Source organism: Enoplosus armatus, chromosome 10 (assembly GCF_043641665.1).
Source record: "Enoplosus armatus isolate fEnoArm2 chromosome 10, fEnoArm2.hap1, whole genome shotgun sequence".
NCBI classification, from domain to species: domain Eukaryota; kingdom Metazoa; phylum Chordata; class Actinopteri; order Centrarchiformes; family Enoplosidae; genus Enoplosus; species Enoplosus armatus.
The window spans coordinates 5,500,682-5,518,993 of record NC_092189.1 but is presented as its reverse complement, the minus strand read 5'-3'; the positions used below and the strand labels follow the sequence as shown (position 1 = coordinate 5,518,993).

Genomic DNA, 18,312 nt, shown 5'->3' with positions numbered 1-18,312 from the left:
ATTTTTGCTCATTATGAATGTGCATACTGTGAATGTTTGTGAGTTTATATATTTACATACATCAGAAGTGATGAAGTTGATTTGCGCTAAGGAACAGTTTGAGCTTTTGTTCGCTTTTGCTTTGGAGAGACGGTAAAACATCTCTGCAGCTCATCTCTCAGAAATACAGCGAGAGAAGTGACAGCACAGGTATTTCTGTTTCACCTGGAGATGGAATCATTCTTGAGAAGAGCTTTTTGGGCCCTCTGCCAGCCCAAACATGCATATTGTATGTCTGCTATGAGCATTATCACAACCTGACTTTTAATTTCCTCCATTCATTTTTAATTTAATTTCCTCAGCCTAAACAGCTCAATAGTAAGGTCATACCTCATGCATGCTCTCGTTGTCAATGCAATCTAGTGATGTTTGAGTTGAAAGTGTCTGATAGAGTGGAGATATGTGGCTGGCTTCCTGGTGAAAGGTAACTGGCATGGAAGAGGAAGGACTCCCCTGGCATTACCCCTAAAGAAGGCAAAGCTGACAAGTCCTGAATGCCCTTTTTGGTACTGTAAGCTCAGTTCAGCACAGAGGATCTGACTCTATACAGTCTTACTTTGTTTGAAAAGAAAAGGTGGCGACGCGTATGTTCAGAGTGTTTCACATTAAACTAGAGAAGAGGAACAAAAGACAGTGCTTTGATCAAAAGAAATCAAGAAAAGATTATTTTAATACAGGGTTTATGTTGAAGAGGTGTTGTAATTTTTAGCTATTTTTGGTATGAAGATATATATTAGGTACTACAGTGGATTTTACTGCTAGTTTTAGGTGGTGGAAGAGGACAGTGTGCACAGATATTGGGGGGCACTTTTGGTCAGTGTGCACAGTTTTTTTTTTTTTTTTTGTTTGTTTTCTCCCTTTCTTTTTTTTGGGCTTGTTTAGCCCACATCCCCCGTCCCACAATACACACTTGTACCTCTTAAATGGCCTGTGTCAGTATAAATGGACTCATCCTGAACCATTTGATCTACCTATCAATCATCCTCATGTTCTCATCGTGTCAACTTGAGGTGGAATGTTGAAGTATTGTCACAAGTGCTACCAAAATGAATGCAATGTATGGTGCCTGATCTTTTTCTTTTAACCTTGGTACATTATTAGCAACTTCTTGAGGTAAAAAAAAGAATGTAGATGTTGATGATTTGTATCTATTATCTGCTCAGATTCCCCAAAGGGTGTTTGAGTACATTGTTACCAGCTGGCAAGCATGACATTAAGACTTTTTATATCTTCTAATTTGATAATCGGGGTCTGTAAGTTGCATTACCTGGCCATTTCATCTCTAAAATGATGCTGCCTCACGTAGCTTCTTTTGTACAGTAACTTATGCATGTGTTTTAATGTCATTGCAAACATGCTTTTAGAACTGACATAGATGATCCAGAATACAGTATTCAGAATGTTTCGATATGCAAAACTTGTTAAAGAATTAATTTCTCAAAGTAATTGATCAGATTTGGGGGGTTTAAATATGCATTTTGAAAAAAAACAACTGAAAATGGATTTGCGTGTTTCACATTTGCCTGCAGGACTGAAACAATTTGCTGCAGTTGAGACAGACGCCTCTTGTTTGGCTTTTAAATTGACAGGTTGTGAAATTTTCTTCCAAAAAAAAAGTGATGTTCCAAATTAACGAGGACATGAATATTACAAATCTGACTTTGAAGGATTTGATGGAACATCTAAGCAACCCGTATAAAATACTGAAGCCTTAATTTAAAAGAATGATTTGGCATTACTTCTGCATGAGACCGGTTCAATTCTCCTGATTTTTGTTTGTTCCACCAACATTTCTTCAAGGGCTTGTGCATGTGTTCGTGTCATGTGGAAGAGTTGTGTCAAGTGTGAAGAAACCCAACTTCCTGAGAGTCAGGAAATGTTTTGGGTGATGATGGTAAATGTCTGTGCTTGCGGGCCAGGGCAGCAACATTTTCCGGCTGGCAGGAGTTGGTCCGGCTGCTGGACGTTGTTCATTCGATCCACAGAGCAACTTCTGGTCTAGCGACTTGAAAGTTGAGTTGGACAGGTGTTGAAATCCTTCCATCAGCCTTTGGCCCACAAGAACAGAAAGAACTCATTTTCTGAGGAGAGACTGAGTGACTGACTGAAAAGAATAAAAAAATGTGTAAATAAAGAGCAGCCGTTTTTAGATGTCTCTAAAAGAGGCAGTTAACAGTACACCAGATTTTTACTTGTCAGAGTGTCTCCTAAATGTTATGGAAAAACAAGATGAGATAGATGTTAAATTGTAAGAGAAAATGTATATTAAACAACATTTCTTAGTCTTGTTGAAATAAAGACTGCCAATATTTAAATGGTTGTGAATGGTCTCATTTTATCAATGCTCTTCATTGACTGGTCTCACTTCCACTACTTGTTTTCATTTTCTACTGTCAGGTAAGAGTTAAAACAGTGTGAAAAGTAGTCAACAGATATTGAATTTTGTTATCGCTGGAGTCTAGACAAAGCTGATGAAAAAGTCTGGTTTTATATATGTGGTTTTGGGAAATGCCAAACCATAGGCTTAGAGTATTTGTAACAAAAGAGCATTTTGAGTTCACAGCCACAGCCTTTTAACGGCTAACATTTTTAAGATTTGTTTTAGGAGGCTCTGGCTTTCTAACGGCTATTAAATGACTTGAAACTGCAATATAGCACAAGTAGACTATAATTACTCCTACTGTGCACAATCTGAATTCTTTCACATATGGTCAAACATGCAGAGGGCCTTGGCGAGGCCCATCGGCCAGTTATATGCCTGGTACAGAATATACCTCTTTCTCGCTTACAGTTAACGAATGCACACAGCTCAGGGGCAGAAAACGCATTGCCTAAATGTCACCTGTTTGAATGGATATTTTCAGTAAAAGAAATATAAAACCAACTTGCTGGGAACCAGTACAATTACTTTTTAAAGCTAAACTGGTATGTCACACTTGTCCCTGCATTTCCTGCAGTTTTTTTGGTTTTTTTTTTACAACACATCACATGTTAGCGGACATCTGTCTAATCTAGATAGTGAACGTGACACATGGAATTCCAGTGACAAACCCCATTAGCCAATTACATGTCATCCTCGACATGTGATTCAAATTTAAAGCAGCAAATGCAGGACGAGAAAATGATCACACTATTATCGAGGTGATGTCACACATATCATACACGGAGAGCCATAAAACTCCACAGAGCAGTGTGAGAAGAAATCTTCCAGCCAACACATCAAAACACATCTCTCACTGAGTTCAGTGCATCCTTTTGCGGTGACATGGCCGAGGCTAATGGGGTGTTGCTGGCCCACTTCCAATGCCCACACTTACAGACTCTTTTAAACTTGCATACACACTCCCGGTAGGTCCACCAGGGCTCAGGCTGTCCCAATAGGAAATCGGCAATTACATGAGGGCTCTCTGGTTGGCTTTTGGAGGCCCATCTGTTCAGTAGTCAGCAAATAAATTACACCACACTCTCACACATCACACAAGCTGGAAGTCTTATCTTTGCTGACCTCCAGTGATCTAACTTTTCACTTTGCTGCAGTGATGCAGAAGCGTACTCCAGGGTGTGTCAGTACACTGTGGCACCACTGTTGTGTGGGTTTACAGGTGCAACAGATTAGAAACCTTCAACCAGAGAGGGCAGTGAAACACATGTTGTTTCACAAGATGACTCTGATGTTTGTTAGACTTGCCATCTCTAAATGTGAGTGTTTTTAGGTGAAACACACAAGAAATTGATAAATAAAATCACATTGAATTAAAAAGGATTTAGAATGTCTCATTTATATTCTTGACAATTTGGAGAGAGCTTCGAAGCAGCTTTAATCACTTAGGGGCGATACAATTTACAGAAAATATAATTTGGCCAGTTAAATGCGTAAATAAAATGTGGGAAAAAATTAATCACCAAATGTTTACACATTTTGTTTTTTGTCATTTATGGGGTGGGGTTGATCCTGATTACAGTCCTGCTCACAGTTTTCACTTTGATCATTGTTAGCACCCGCTTGAGACACTTTTGGTTTGGTTTGGTTGTTGTTTTTACTCCCATTTAACACTGAGAAAAGACACCACAGCAGTTAGTCGCCATCACAACATAAATACTTTGTTAGAACGATCAAACCTCCCATCAACTATTAGCTTTAATGCCTGGCTGGACTTGAAAATGGAAAATGACCTTTTACATATGATGTGTAACCCTCAACTGACTGCAGGAGCAGTCTCTACAACGTATGTCTTTTCATAACAGCTCTTTTCCTCGCTTAGTTCCCGTTCACCGCTCACCATAACGTCTGTGTGTACCACTGAAACCTGTCCGCCGGAAGTTGTACTCAGTGTTGTCACGAAAGAAATGGCGAGCGGTATCGGCAGTGAGTAATATTTCCAGACTCTTTCTCGATTTTCTACTTGATTTTATTGCAAAAACTAACAGTAAACAAACTCCCAACATTGCTAAACATTTAGTTTGGTTGGACCCTGTAGCGTCGTTGCTTGATGAAACGTTACACCATGTAGCTGTTTGTGTGTCTCATGAATGTGTCCCCCCGTAATCAACAGTGCTAAGCTAACGTTACTATTTAAATTTTGGCTAACGCTAAGTGTATGTTAGGTTATATATGTTTTTCAAATTGTATTCAAGCCCCAGTATATGTAAGAAAAACAAGAAGTGCTTCAATAAATATTAGAAGCATCCTCTAAATACGATACAAGCTAACAAGTTAGTATCAACAATGCAGCTAACAATAGCTAACAAGCTAAATTTGATAAGTAATACAAACCTTCAATTCAGCAAAATAGCGCGGCTGCGGTTGATTTTGATATTTTTTATGGTTTCATCAGTAATACATTACAGACCGTATGGTTTATCATTGAGTTGTATGGGGACCGGACCGTCATAGACAGTGTGTGTTGCCGTAAACAAATTACTCCGTGGCAAAACAAAACAGGTACTCAAACTGGGATGATAGTAAGTTAACGTTGAGTCTGAAATGAAAGAAATATTGATTTATCAGCTCTGACAGACTCATTATCTTGTCTTGATTATCTGTGCTTTGTGCACACAAGTATGTTATGTGTATATTGTTTTATGAGAGAAAGAAACCTATCTGAGCAGATGATTTCTCAGTGTTTTAGCGAAATGGGTCAAATGTATTTGTTCTGGGATTGAGGTTTGCCGTTATCATGTGTGGACTTCAATTGCTCATTGTTTGTGCCCTGAAATACAGAATTTCAGTTGACTAGTAACAAGCCAGAGGCTGCCAAGAATACCTGGACATGCTATAATTTCTCTTTGTATTTGTACTTTTTTCACAGAACACAAGATACTGAATGTGGGGCCAACAGAGCCCTGGTCAGTCAGGGAGAAGCTGTGCCTGGCCTCCTCTGTTATGAGGAGTGGCGACCAAAACTGGTAAAAAAAAAAAGAAAATCTAACATTACTCAACAATTAACAAAACAGTTTGTGTCATTCCCAAAAGTGACAGCCACATCATCCTTCAACAACAAAAAAAAGAGCATCAGTCTGTCAGTACATACCTGTAAGAGGCAGATGGAAAGTTTTTCTCTTAAACAATGAGCACATTATGTGTGCTGTTAAATCTGTTAGTCTCAATTCTCACCACTAGAGGTCAGACTTGTGCAAGTTATAGTCTCTGAATGGTGACAGGTCACCACATCTCACTCAGTGGTGGTACATGGCTTTGACAATCAATAAGCAGTTTGTAAGAGTAGACCAATACTAACGTGAGTGTTTTTTAAAACCCTCTCAAGCATTAATTGAAATAAGAATGTATGAACAGATAGAAATGGATCGTTGCTGCGTCCTTTTGACAGCTGCTGTGGCATGATGCTGCCCAGCATTTTGCATTTTGAATGAACTGTGCCAGCGTTCATACGATCAAGAATTAGTCCTAATTTGAATGCATTTCTTCAGTTACCACATGCATTTTTTTTAGATTGTTTTCTCAACATTTTATGTTGTTTATTCTGAAGTGTTTCTGTCTGTCTTCCAGGGTGTCTGTAAGTCGAGCCATCAAGCCTTTCTCAGAGCCTGGCCGTCCACCTGACTGGTTCTCACAGAAGGTGAGGAAGCTGCAGACACAACATTTTCTCCATTTGTCTTTTGAGCAGATAAGTATGCTGAGCTCTTCTCAGGCTTCTCAGACTAACATTTGGCTCACCATAACAATTTTTCTCTCTGTTTCTCAGCACTGTGCCTCACAATACTCCGAGCTGCTGGAGGCCACAGAAGCACCTAAGTCAGTATTGTAATGCAGACATAGAAACACACCTATGTGCACAATTATCACAATGTTTTTTTCATCACAGGTAAAATATTTTGTGAGTTGACTTAAAATTGTCTGTACCCTCCTTTACTCCAGACGTAAGCGTGGTGAGAAGGGGGAGGTGGTCGAAACCATTGAAGATGTCATCGTTCGTAGGCTAACTGCTGAGAGGATAGAGGAACTGAAAAAACTACTGCGAGACACACAAGAGCAGTACAGGTGCATACACACTTAAAAGAAGACGACTTAAAAGACTTGAGGAGTGCGAGACATGACCTTTAACCCTCCTGTGCTTTCTGTCCTGACAGGAAGTTGAAGAAGGAGGTGGATCTGATACAGACGGGTCACATGGACTCCCAGCTGAAGGAGCTGTGGGCAGAGATCACGCTGTAAGGCTCTTATAAGTTCTTCTGTTTGATACTGATTGTTTTGAATTCTTTCTCACTATACAATTAATAATAAGTGAGTGGGTGGATTTTCCTAATGTTTACAGACATTGACGGCCCTCAGGGTTAGGGTTAAGTGCTGTATCGAAGTTCTCCATCTACGCAGACGAATACTAAGGATTTTCCGTGGAATTAATCCAAAGTTAGGGGGCGCCATCATGAAACCAAAAAATATCAAATGTAGATTTCTTTCATAAGTGTTCTTATGAATCTTCATTTACTGCTCACTATAGAGTAAACAACCGAGTGTCTATTATTATTATATAGAGGGTCGTGAATGAGTGAACAAGAGGGTGATTTCGGATGCTGCCATAGTCTCTGTTTGCAGTTAATTGCTCAGGGACAATTATTATTACAAAGCATGGGAGAGAGTTCATCCAGTTGGTTCTGCAATTCAAAGCTGCAGCCTGTCAGCCACTGTCCTACCTCTTTCCCTTTCCTTTATGCCATTATATCATCCTAAGCTGCTATTTTCCAACCTCAGAAAGAAGAAGCAGGATGAGGAGGAAGCAGAGCAGAAGAGGAAAGCCACAGAGACAGCGTACCAAGGTAGCTTCAGGCTGCACACTGTTAAGGCCTTTTGTTGCAATATGTCATTTTCTTTCAGGAGAATATCTTGGTTCATGTTTGTAATTATTGTGAACTTCATACTTTTCTCTATGATCTTTCAAAGTGTGAGAGCTTTACAGATCTGCTATTATGCCAAGATAAGCATTTCATAAACTTCATAGTAATAGCAGTGTTGTATGGTTTTATGACATTAAGAACAAAGAAACACTGATGTCAGACATTTCTGACAATCTTAATGATTAACGGCATTCTATATATAATGTGTGAAATAGTTTACACAGACATAACCCATTTATACTCCAGTGAGGGCTTTCCCAGTCTAAATGCAACAAATCTACACCTACTAGAAGGCTTTGCCCTGGCCCCTTCTTGGAATATTTTTTGAATGACTTGTTAAGACAAGGGATTGTTTCTCTGATGTGCTTGATTTGGGGTGACAGTGCTATCACACGATGTCTTGCTCATGATTTCTGTGCTTCCTGTGATTCCTTCAAAGTTCACTTAAAGAACAGATCGATTCTCTCTCTCCCTCCCTCTCTCCCTCCCACTGACCTTCTGTCTCCATCAAAGCTCGTCAGGTGGTGAAAAACACACCAAAGCGTCTGCCCAGTGTAACTGTGCGTTCCCCTCTGGGTACCAGCCCCCCCACCATGGACTCTCAGGCCGACTCTTTGGTCCCCACGCCGCCAATGGATACGGGAAGTGTTGCCTCTGATGACACCACCACCACCACCACCACCACCACCACCCACTCAGTTGTAAGAAAATACTCACCTAGAACAGTGTTTGTCTTATATACTCAGCAGTGATGAGACACCACAATAATGCTGCCAATACTGAGAGAAATGTAATGTGTTAAATATGGTTTTCTTTATCAAGCAAAGACATATCCACTACGCTGCCATTATTACCGTCTTGTATCATGAAATTAAATTGACAGAACACAGTAGTACTCATAGTGTAGTACTCTTGGTGTATCTTGAGACTGAAATCAAAAGTGCCTTTCTGTGCCTTCAACTTGTTTCTTGTCTCATTAAGAGACAATGGAAAAAGATCATCTCACATTATGGTGTTTTTGGCAATCCAAGCTCCTCCTGGAAGGGAATGGTTCAGACATTGCAGCTCACTGTGCCAACCACTCCCTCTGATTCTTTGCTGCCTCTGCCAGGCCCAGGGGGTTGGAGTGTTTCTACCAGCGACGGATGCTCCAGGCCCAGGGCCTAAAGATGGAGGCCTGGCCGCTCTAGTAGATGATTCACCGCAAAAGAGGCTCCTGACCCAGAAGGCCACACCGCCGCCCTCACCTCTTCTGTCAGAACTGCTGAAAAAGGGCAACCTTATCTCAGCCAGCCCCCGTCTGGTGAGAGCCAGCTGAGCTTGAATCATAGCATCCAAAACTACAAGAATACCAGAAATTAAAAATTGTATGAAAGCATGTGGCCATGCGAGCAAGACTCATTTGTAATTCATATATAGTTACTTTTTCCAGAGTAGGCCTAAAATTCAAAGCAGTACTGGATTAAAGCCTCACTTTTGTGTTATTCTTGTATTCATTTATTTCAGGTTGGGGAGGGAGACTCGACTGGAAGCCTCACCAATGGAGTACAGACCGTCACCACAGCCACTGCCCTACCACCTGGTCACGAGATCATCACAGGTAACTGCATAACTGTTTGTATGTGTATGTTCTCAGAAGTCATGCATGATACAGTCAAAAGGTAGATGTTCAGAAATGATTTATGTTGATGCTGGTGTTAGGTCTAATTGTAGGCATTGTTAGATCCTGGCCTGCACTGTCCATGGTGTACAGAAGATAATGATACTGGATTCAGACCTGATAATTACTTTAAACTTGTCAGTGGGACACTAAAGCTTTTTATTTATATCTACTCTTCTGTGTGTGTTCGCAGAGGTTGAAGCGGAGGCTGCAGTGAAGGCAGAGCTCGGCGAGGAGACGGGATTAGTAGAAGAGGACCTCGTAGCCGTGTCTTACATGGGAGACGAACTGGACCTGGAGACAGTAGGAGGCATCATTGCCATCATAGAGGAGAAGGTACACACTGTGTTTATTTGTAAAGGACTCCATATCAGTTTGTCTCATTCACCATCAAAGAAGCAAGAATGACAAGGATCAGAGTTGGTTAATTTAATGAAATAATGAAAGATTAAATAAAATAATTCTATAAAATAAATGGAAAAATGTATCACTGCACCAGTATGTGGAGGAATAATGTATTAATGACTGCAAGAGTAAAACACATGACACAATTTAGACTTTGGAATGTGTCTTTTCTGTCTTCTTGTCTCTGTCCTTCCCTCCCTCTTCCCAGGTGGATGACTCAGTGGAGGCCTTGGATGCAGCAGCAGTTGAAGCAGCTCTCTCTCTGTGTGAAGAGGCCGTCTCTGAAGGACACACCCTCCCTGGCCCCTGGGAGACCCAGGAGCTGAAGGCTTCAGATCCAGCACCCACAGTCCAAGACTCCGATCCCACCCAGGAGCCTCAGCACGTGGCCGAAATGTCAGCTCTGATTCCTGCAGGCGTAGAGACCCAGAGTCAACCAGAAACTAAAAGAGAAGAACAGCTCAAGGGAAACTGCGAGGGACCTGAGGTGACAGGAAGTGATGTCACCTCTTCTGTCACCTCTGACGACGGTGCAACAGGAAGCGAGGTCACAGAGGAGGGGGCTGCAGGGAAGGAGGCCACTGAAGCAACGGTCAAGAGTGAAGGAGAGGATTGGAGCCAGCCGGAGCCCAACCCACCTTGCCTAGGTGGGTGGTGTATTTATGTAGACACACACACACACACACACACACAAATCATGCTTATATATTTCAATTTTTCTAATCCCCGTTCATTTCTGTCCCACAGACTCTGAGGACAGCTCTGTGTCCGGGAAAGAGTCCAAGGTAACACACTAGTGCACGCTTACGCCACATGTGCAACCACTTTGTAAAACACAGTCATTTTACTCTCTATGTGTGTGTTCTCGAATCCAGGAGGTGAAGGAGGAGGAGGCGGGGAGTGAGGGCGACCCAGAAGAAGGGATGGAGCTGAAGGAGGAGTGTGGGGAGGGGGAGGGTCCCTATCTGTCGGAGGTGGAGCGGGCAGCCAGCGAGAGTGAGGACGGTTACGGCCCGCCCTCCCAGCGCTACACAGCTGATTCACTGGCCAGCAGCCCGGCGTCGTCGTCCCAGCTGTAGGTGTCCGCATGTGTTCATCGCTGCAGAGAGGACTGTGATCATTGTGTCATGTTTTTATCGGTACTATGCAGTGGAGAAGTGGCTTGTGTGAATCCAGGGCCATGTCCTAGGATAACCCCCGGCCTTACTGCAACAAAACATTTTAGGAGAAATGCTGCTTTACCAGATAAAGCTTAGCTGGTATTTGTCATAATAGTCATTGACCTCTGAATCAGATTAGGACTCCATTTCTCTGAGCTAAGCAGTCTTTGGCAGCTGACATGAAAATTCTGACAGTGTGTGCTTTTGTCTCTGCTTGTGATTTTCTCTTCTGTTTCCCGTTTCCATTCGCTGTGGACTTCACAATCCTCTCTTCGTTCCCCCTCTGCCTTCACTTCCTCTCTCTGCATCAGATCTACATGTGGTGAGGACCAGGAGGCAGTCCAGGCCCAGAAGATCTGGAAGAAAGCCATTATGCTGGTGTGGAGGGCCGCTGCCAACCACAGGTGGAGCTTCTTGCAATGCCTCAACCTCAGCAGCGAATCAAAGTCTTTGTTGGCCAAAATACTTTAGCAATAGTAGGGTTAGTAGTAGAAATCAGTCTCAGTTAGAAAGTATTTTTATTATTTTAGGTTATGTATGTCATCAAATAGCAGGAGACTTCTAAACAGCGCGTGATCAGTATTAATAGATATTGATCTCTCCAGTCATGCTGTAGGACATTACAATATTACTATACAGGGCCGTACCAAGGATTTAAAAACTACTGAGGTTGTGAGCAGCGACCCAGCGCAACCTCAACACCCCTGAAACACTTTGACTGGGCAGCAAAAAAAGTCTGTAAAATTTTTTCCACATTTATTTATTCATTCAGCTGATCAGTTGTGTTTTCTGTAAATGTTATCTTCACCAAGTGCAAACAGAAGAGGAGGCAAGCGTTATGTTTACTAAAATCGTAGTTGGTATTCAATAGCACCCAAAGATTTGTGAAACAAGCAGACAAATGAGTGGGACTCTGTAATTAGGCTTAAATCTGAACTGATCAGTCCACTAGTTGTTTATTCAGCATTTGTGTTGCGTATGTGTTCCTAAAATACTGGGATTTGGAGCTTAAATAGCAAACGTTTGAAAGATTCATACCCAGTGCTGCAAAAATTAGAACAACAACAAACTTCAGCAATAAAAAAAGTTTTTCTTTTACTTTTTTTTCACTTTTGAGAAATGAAATGCATGCAGACTTAGTTATGGGACACATGGTGTGGAACAAAAGCTCTGTAGAAAAAGCATCTCTTCTGACAGTTAAAGGGAAACAGGTGTTTTACAGTTACTCAATTCATGTTTCTCTCAGGTATGCCAGTGTCTTCCTGCAGCCTGTGTCAGATGACATCGCGCCTGGTTACCACAGCATCGTACACAGGTGAGAACACACACACACACACACACGTGAACTCACTCGCTGTTTTAGACAAATTAGCTCTCACATGCTCACACACACATTCTATGAACAACATATATTGACACATGCTGCAGAGAATCTGAAGTGCATTTAGTGTGCTCGTGCCACACTAAGTTCTCCTTTGCAGCAAATTTAACTTTCTTAAATAGTGGTAAATAATGTTGATTGTTTGTGGTGAACACAAAGTTTAATACATACTTCTCCCCCTCCCCTGCTGCCCCCACCATCCTTCCCGCTGCAGACCCATGGACCTGTCGGCCATTAAGAAGAACATTGAGTCCGGTGTGATCCGCACAACAGCCGAGTTCCAGCGCGACATCATGCTGATGTTTCAGAATGCCGTCATGTACAACTCGTCGGACCACGACGTGTACCACATGGCCCTAGAGATGCAGCGTGACGTCCTGGAGCACGTCCAGCAGTTCCTCGCCACCCAGCTCATCATGCAGACCTCGGAGAGCGCCATCTCTGCCAAGAGCCTCCGCGGCAGGGAGGGAAACCGTAAGCCAGGAGAGCCGGCCGAGAAGGTGGGTTTGGGCGACTTTGCGGGGTTGAAATTAGAATTCCATTAGAAGTCTGTCAAAGTGTCAAACAAGTCTGATTTTGGTAAAACTGTTTCTGTTTGAAACTCAACTGTGAAATGTGTTGATTGTCAAAATAAAAGTGGGCCAGGAAGACATTGTGGGACACGGGGGAGCTATTAGAGCCAATCTGAAGCCATTATGGTCCTTTCAAGTTGCTTTTTAAGAATTTGTGTTCTACAATTCTACAAGGATTTTGTGATCTTCCTAAACTTCCTGCATACAGTTGCTCCAACCGGCTTTACACCCAGAAGAGGTTTAATCAGAATACCCTGCAGTGTGCAGGGCTTTAATTAATTATCTATAATCTCAGAGACAGTCAGTCACTTATAAAACAGATACATGTTGTTGATTTAACACTTCCCATTTATATAGTCATGAAGGTTTTATCCATGAAATAGTAAAGTTGTGTCAAGCTTTTGAGCATTTATTGTTGTTCAACTCTAGAATTTGATGACTGTCTATTGTTTTGCTACTGCTGGCAGACGTCACGTAAAACCTTTGTCAAAATACATTTGTTGGGGAAAAAACCAAATTCCTAATACTTGGCAGAATGTTAATTAAAAGTGCTTGGACAGATTAGCTATGGTTTGAGAAAGAGGAAAGTTGTGACACAGTCGTTGTCAATAGAGAAACATGTACGATCAGTATGGTTCTCTTATTTTTTTTTACTGAAATATGTCTCGATGAGTACACCTCCTTCAAGCTCCATGATGGCTGACGTTTAGGTCCTTGGACTTGTGGATTAAGAGCACCAGCATATTACAAATGCAGAATACTTGGCTATGTTTAAACACTTTTTCTTGCTGCATCACTTACAGATTATTTACTTGATCCTGAGACAGTATTTACTTGACATGTCTTTACACAGAGCAACATACCTTAGTGAATCACATCTGTTGAATCCATGCTACTTGTATATCTATGAATTTAAAGAACCTCTTTGGAACGAAACCCTTTTCTTCTCATTTTGGCTAATTCTGAGATCTTACTGCAACTGAATCATGCTACACTAGTGTGGAGTACCAGAGCCAGTGATGCACTGACACAATGAATGACTTGTGCGCCGAACTCTCAAAAGCTTGACGCTTTGGCACTGATTGTTTGTGATATATTTGCATTCACATCAGCCTCATACAAGTCAGACATGCACACGCTGTTGAATACACGGGATACTTGGAGACATGTGCTCAACTCGGTGCAGTTGTCCGTCACCAGATCCACCCTCCTCTCCGCTTGATACAGTGTGCTTCAGTGAAATAATTCCTGCTCTTGACTTGCCAGCTGATTCGTGTCCTGCATGTTGGCTGCACTTCTCCTCACTAACTTCTGTCTGTCTGCATCTGCCTGTCACTGACTCAACTGTCCGTCTGCTTTTATCTGCAATGAATGTTCATGTCTGCTGGTGTGTGTGTGTGTGTGTGTGTGTGTGTGTGTGTGTATTACTTTGTCTTAACTCTATGAGTGTGTTTAACAGGGTTCCTGTTGGTCATGGCATTTAGTTCCAGACAGGGAGTACTTCTTGGGCAGTCCAGAAATATGTTTTTACTTTACAGAATATATTTGACCAAATGCTCCACAAATGTTTTAATCTGTGTTCAGCTGTTTCTCTACAGAAAGCTCAGCTGGAGTACAAATGAGACTGTCACATCCTATTGGGAACTTACCTTAGCTGAACAGTATTAGATATAACATTTGTAGTTCACAGAAGTGTTGCGACCGAATGAAAGTCATGATATGTTTCGTAGCGGCCATGTTTGAAACTGTGGTGTGTGTGTGTGTGTGTGTGTGTGTGTGTGTGTGTGTGTGTGTGTGTGTGTGTGTGTGTGTGTGTGTGTGTGTGTGTGTGTGTGTGTGTGTGTGTGTGTGTGTGTGTGTGTGTGTGTGAGCGTGCTTGCCTGCTTGTGTATGTGCTTGATTGTCTCTGGTGTGTTTATCTGCGTCTGTGTATCTGTCTGTATGTATCAATCTCACTATTTACTATTTGCGTACGGGACTCTGTGTGTGTCTTCGTGATGTTGTATGAATGTGTTTGTTTATGTGCCGTGCAGCGGTGGAATGGACGCTCGTTCCTCTGCGTGCTTCTCTGTTTGACGCAGACTTGTATGAAACTTGCTTTCTCACGCACATGTGTGTGTTTTCTCTCTCTTTCTCACTCCAATGTTTGTCCTCCTACAGGACAGTGTCCCAATGGCCTCTCCTGCTTTCCTTCTCTCTCTCTTTGTAAGTATTCAGGTTCTCCCTCAGATTTCACCAGAACCAGGCCACGCTCCGCACACGCTTGTCTCAACGCAGACACACACACACACACACACACACACACACACACACACACACACACACACACACACACACACACACACACACAGTGTAACACACTCTGTACACATGTGTCTACACCTCTCATCTCTTTTCTGTTCTTTCGTTCTTTCTCTCAACTCAGTTCTTTTAGTGGTATTTAGTGACATAATAGCCACTGTTTTCAAAACCTACAGCCAACTTTCAAGCTTCAAATCTTTGTATTTTAGTCATGAGTAGAGCTAGATAGATAAATCAGCCATCAGTCAGGCTATAACTAAAGCAAAATGTAATTTCACCACACAGAGTAAAACTTTAAAAAACTATTAAATCATAAATATTTAACGTGATCTCTAAAACACTTCCCTAAAACATGACCCAAGGAAGTCATTTCTCTTGATTCAGAGTGTACGTTAATATGCTGCAAACCCTCTAAAACACTAAACATAAAAGTTGGAAATGAAAACACTAATCTGCTTCATCTGGACTGTGTGGGGAGGGGGGGTATTTTTTTAATCAGATTTGATTGACAGTTGTCTGGCAACATAAGCAGTGGCCTCACAGCTGTCCTCAGACTTCAATTGTTGCTGAATCATGACAATTTTCTAATTGATCCATGGTCAGCTCCAACCAGTGAGAAGAGCTCAGACAAAAATACACACTAATACAGAAATCTTTCATGTGAAATAAAGATGTTCCAACTTTGTAAGACCCCATCAGTCTATTTCTTTTGTCTTCTCTTTTGATTTCTTTTCAGTCAAACATGAGAACAACTTGTTTGACTTGAGACACGTCTGACTTAGGACTGTTTCTCTAATGTTTCTTTGTTTTTCCTGTTGGTGGAAAGTACTTATCTAGGCAAATTTTACAACAGTTGTGATGGCAAGATGAAATACATGAAGCTGCTGAACTTTAGAATCAAAATCAAATCAAATAGAAGAAAAAAAAAGAAAAAAGAAAAAGGCCAGCCCATCAGTACCCAGCCATACTTGGCTGTATGTATGTGTGATATGGATAACAACTAAAGGGCCGCTTTGTCTCTCGCGCCTCCTCTGACAGTTTCACACACACACACACACACACACACACACACACACACACACGTCTCTGAACACACTGTCTGTGTCACCCTCATAAACTTTAAGTTTTGTTTGCACACAATATTCTCACCACACAAACACACTCACACACACAGGCTCCAGTAACCTTTCATCAAGCTTCCGTCGACCTTCGGTTAATGACCCCATGCCGGTTTCCTGTGTTTTTCTGTTCACGTGCGATTGTCCGTGTCTCTGCATGTTCTAATTTCTTTTCTCCTTCTTTTCTTTTGAAATCTTCCTTTTTTTAATCATTGTTTTTTTCTGTTCTTCATTTGGGGGAGGAAGCCTTCCGAGGTGGACTGTGCTGTGTTTTTTTTTTCTTGTGCAGAGCTCAGTCGCGTGAGGAGGCCCGCCACAGGGCCTCCCATCACTCTGTCCAGCTGACCTTTGACCTTTACACCCTTCTGTTCATTTTCTCTCCTGCTCTCTCTTGCTTTTTCCCTGTTTCTCTGTCATCTGTCTCTGTGCTGCAGGATGGAGGCACCAGGGGTCGCCGTAGCGCCATGGAGGCTGACCTCAAGATGAAGAAATAGACTGAGATTTCAGAGAGCAAGAAGCTTTGAGAGACAAAGAAGCCACTCTTGGAATCGAAGGTGGAGCTGATTACTTACTGGTCACCTTGGTTGTTTTCTGAAGAGGTGTGTGTGTATGCATGTGCGCGTGTGTGTGCGTGTGCGTACACTTATTCATCCGTACTTTGGCGTAGGAGGGTATGTGTGGACGGGTATGTCTGTCGGCGTCTGTGTGAGAGAGCTGCATCAAGCTTCCTCTTCTCCAGCTCATATGATTGGTTAATGTCCCCAAGTATCATTTCACCAGCGAAGGTAGTAGTCCATCGTTTCCCTCTGCTGAGGAGGAACAGCGAAGAGAAAACATCGTCACCAGCAAAAGTTTGTTTGGGATCAAATGCTGAGGGCGGTATGAGTTCTGCTCATCAGATCATGTTGAATCACGGATGCATTAATATTGGAACTTCATGTTGGGCTAACACGCCAAATGCAACCAAGATACTGAATCTATATCAGTTTGATCACTGCGAAGATATGATTGTGAGATCCACATAAAAGCTATTAGAAATCTGAAAAACTGGATTTACTGCCTTTTTTGTTTTTGATAAATGTAAGAAAAGATGGCCGTCTTCATTAAGAAAAGCTGATGACGTCACCAAACTGGTGGGTTTTGTCCGCTTTGCTTAGTAACGGGTGAGAACGCTCCTCTGTGTTGTCCATGTTTTAGCCAATTAACTGCAAATCACCTTTTACATCTCTGCTGACCGTTTTCCAAGGCACAAGTTTTTAGATTAACTACCTACCTTCAAGCAGCCTTGAGCTTCCATTAAATTCAGGATACTATAATATTCAACTTCAGACATCCAGCAGAGATGTGGAAGTTGCTGTAGAGCTATAATCCATCACTGTAAACACTTTGTTGCCTTTTGTTAACCTTACATCAACAGTGTGGTGCTGCCATTGTGAGCAGGAACCCTTTTCTAATTTGGTGTTGCATTCAAGTACAGTCAGGCATCTGAAAATTCACAAAATATGTTGTCCAAGTCCAAAATACAATGTTGTTGTCTTTGCATTCATAAGGTTGCTGATCAGGAGCAGACTTTTACATCTCAGATGTCAGAGTGTCAGCAAATTGTTCCCTTCACCTGAAATAAATGTTGCAGCTGTTTTTCATGTTGTAGTGAAATTCATGGAAACCAGTAGCTGCCTTTTGAAGGTAGAAAATCAGAAAATCTTAAAAACTGAACAATATATTCTTCGTAAAATAGCTGGCAGTAATGTAAAATACAGGTGTTTCCTTGAGTTTGTTGATGGGCTAAAACAGTATGTGGAGTTTGTTGTTGCTGAAATAGTATTGATGCCTCCCTACTCGTCACTTAGGATGTAGCCAGTGTGTGCTATGTATAATAGCATAAGAAACACGTTTGTGTAATGTGTGTTAGATGGGAGTACAAGTTTTGTACCTGTGAGATGGATCATGTAGAGTTTTGTGTTTGCATAGCTGAGACCTGTATCATGTGTTCTGTTGTACATTTGTTAAATAAAAAGATTATTTGATCTAAACCTACATCATACCAATGTTTTTTTTTTGGCTGTGGAATTTAGTTTGATATCTCGATCACTACGTGGTCATTCACCTCAAAGGATTTCTTTTTGCAGCACAACTTCCGGCATTAGCTTTCTTGGGAATCTGCAGTCACCAACTGCGTTCAGTGTGTTGTGGAAATGGGCTTATAGAAATTTTCTGGCACGCTAAAGCTTGTGTAATCATTTTCCCTCACTCGTAAACAACTCAAAACTCAAGTTGTGTAAGTAAGTCATTGAGTATACATAATTGTTAGCAGCAGATGTCA

General features: G+C 41.7%; 1 protein-coding gene across 1 annotated transcript; it reads left to right on the top strand.

Annotated features, from left to right (window-relative positions):
* The first annotated feature begins 4,386 nt into the window (after window positions 1-4,386).
* On the top strand, window positions 4,387-18,016 carry brd8b (bromodomain containing 8b). Its single transcript, XM_070913072.1, has 19 exons — window positions 4,387-4,405; window positions 5,349-5,445; window positions 6,047-6,116; window positions 6,243-6,292; window positions 6,416-6,538; window positions 6,628-6,708; window positions 7,250-7,314; window positions 7,906-8,093; window positions 8,504-8,695; window positions 8,899-8,992; window positions 9,246-9,388; window positions 9,666-10,104; window positions 10,205-10,242; window positions 10,333-10,532; window positions 10,929-11,021; window positions 11,864-11,932; window positions 12,213-12,498; window positions 14,731-14,775; window positions 16,424-18,016. The coding sequence occupies exons 1-19, from the start codon at window positions 4,387-4,389 to the stop codon at window positions 16,481-16,483; spliced, it is 2,352 nt and encodes a 783-aa protein (XP_070769173.1). The 3' UTR covers window positions 16,484-18,016.
* The last annotated feature ends 296 nt before the right edge of the window (window positions 18,017-18,312 follow it).

Excerpts from the sequence above, each read along its gene's own strand:
- brd8b (XM_070913072.1), top strand. Across the intron at positions 6,117-6,242 it reads CTGACTGGTTCTCACAGAAG|CACTGTGCCTCACAATACTC; the intron begins GTGAGGAAGCTG and ends TCTGTTTCTCAG. Across the intron at positions 10,105-10,204 it reads GCCCAACCCACCTTGCCTAG|ACTCTGAGGACAGCTCTGTG; the intron begins GTGGGTGGTGTA and ends TCTGTCCCACAG.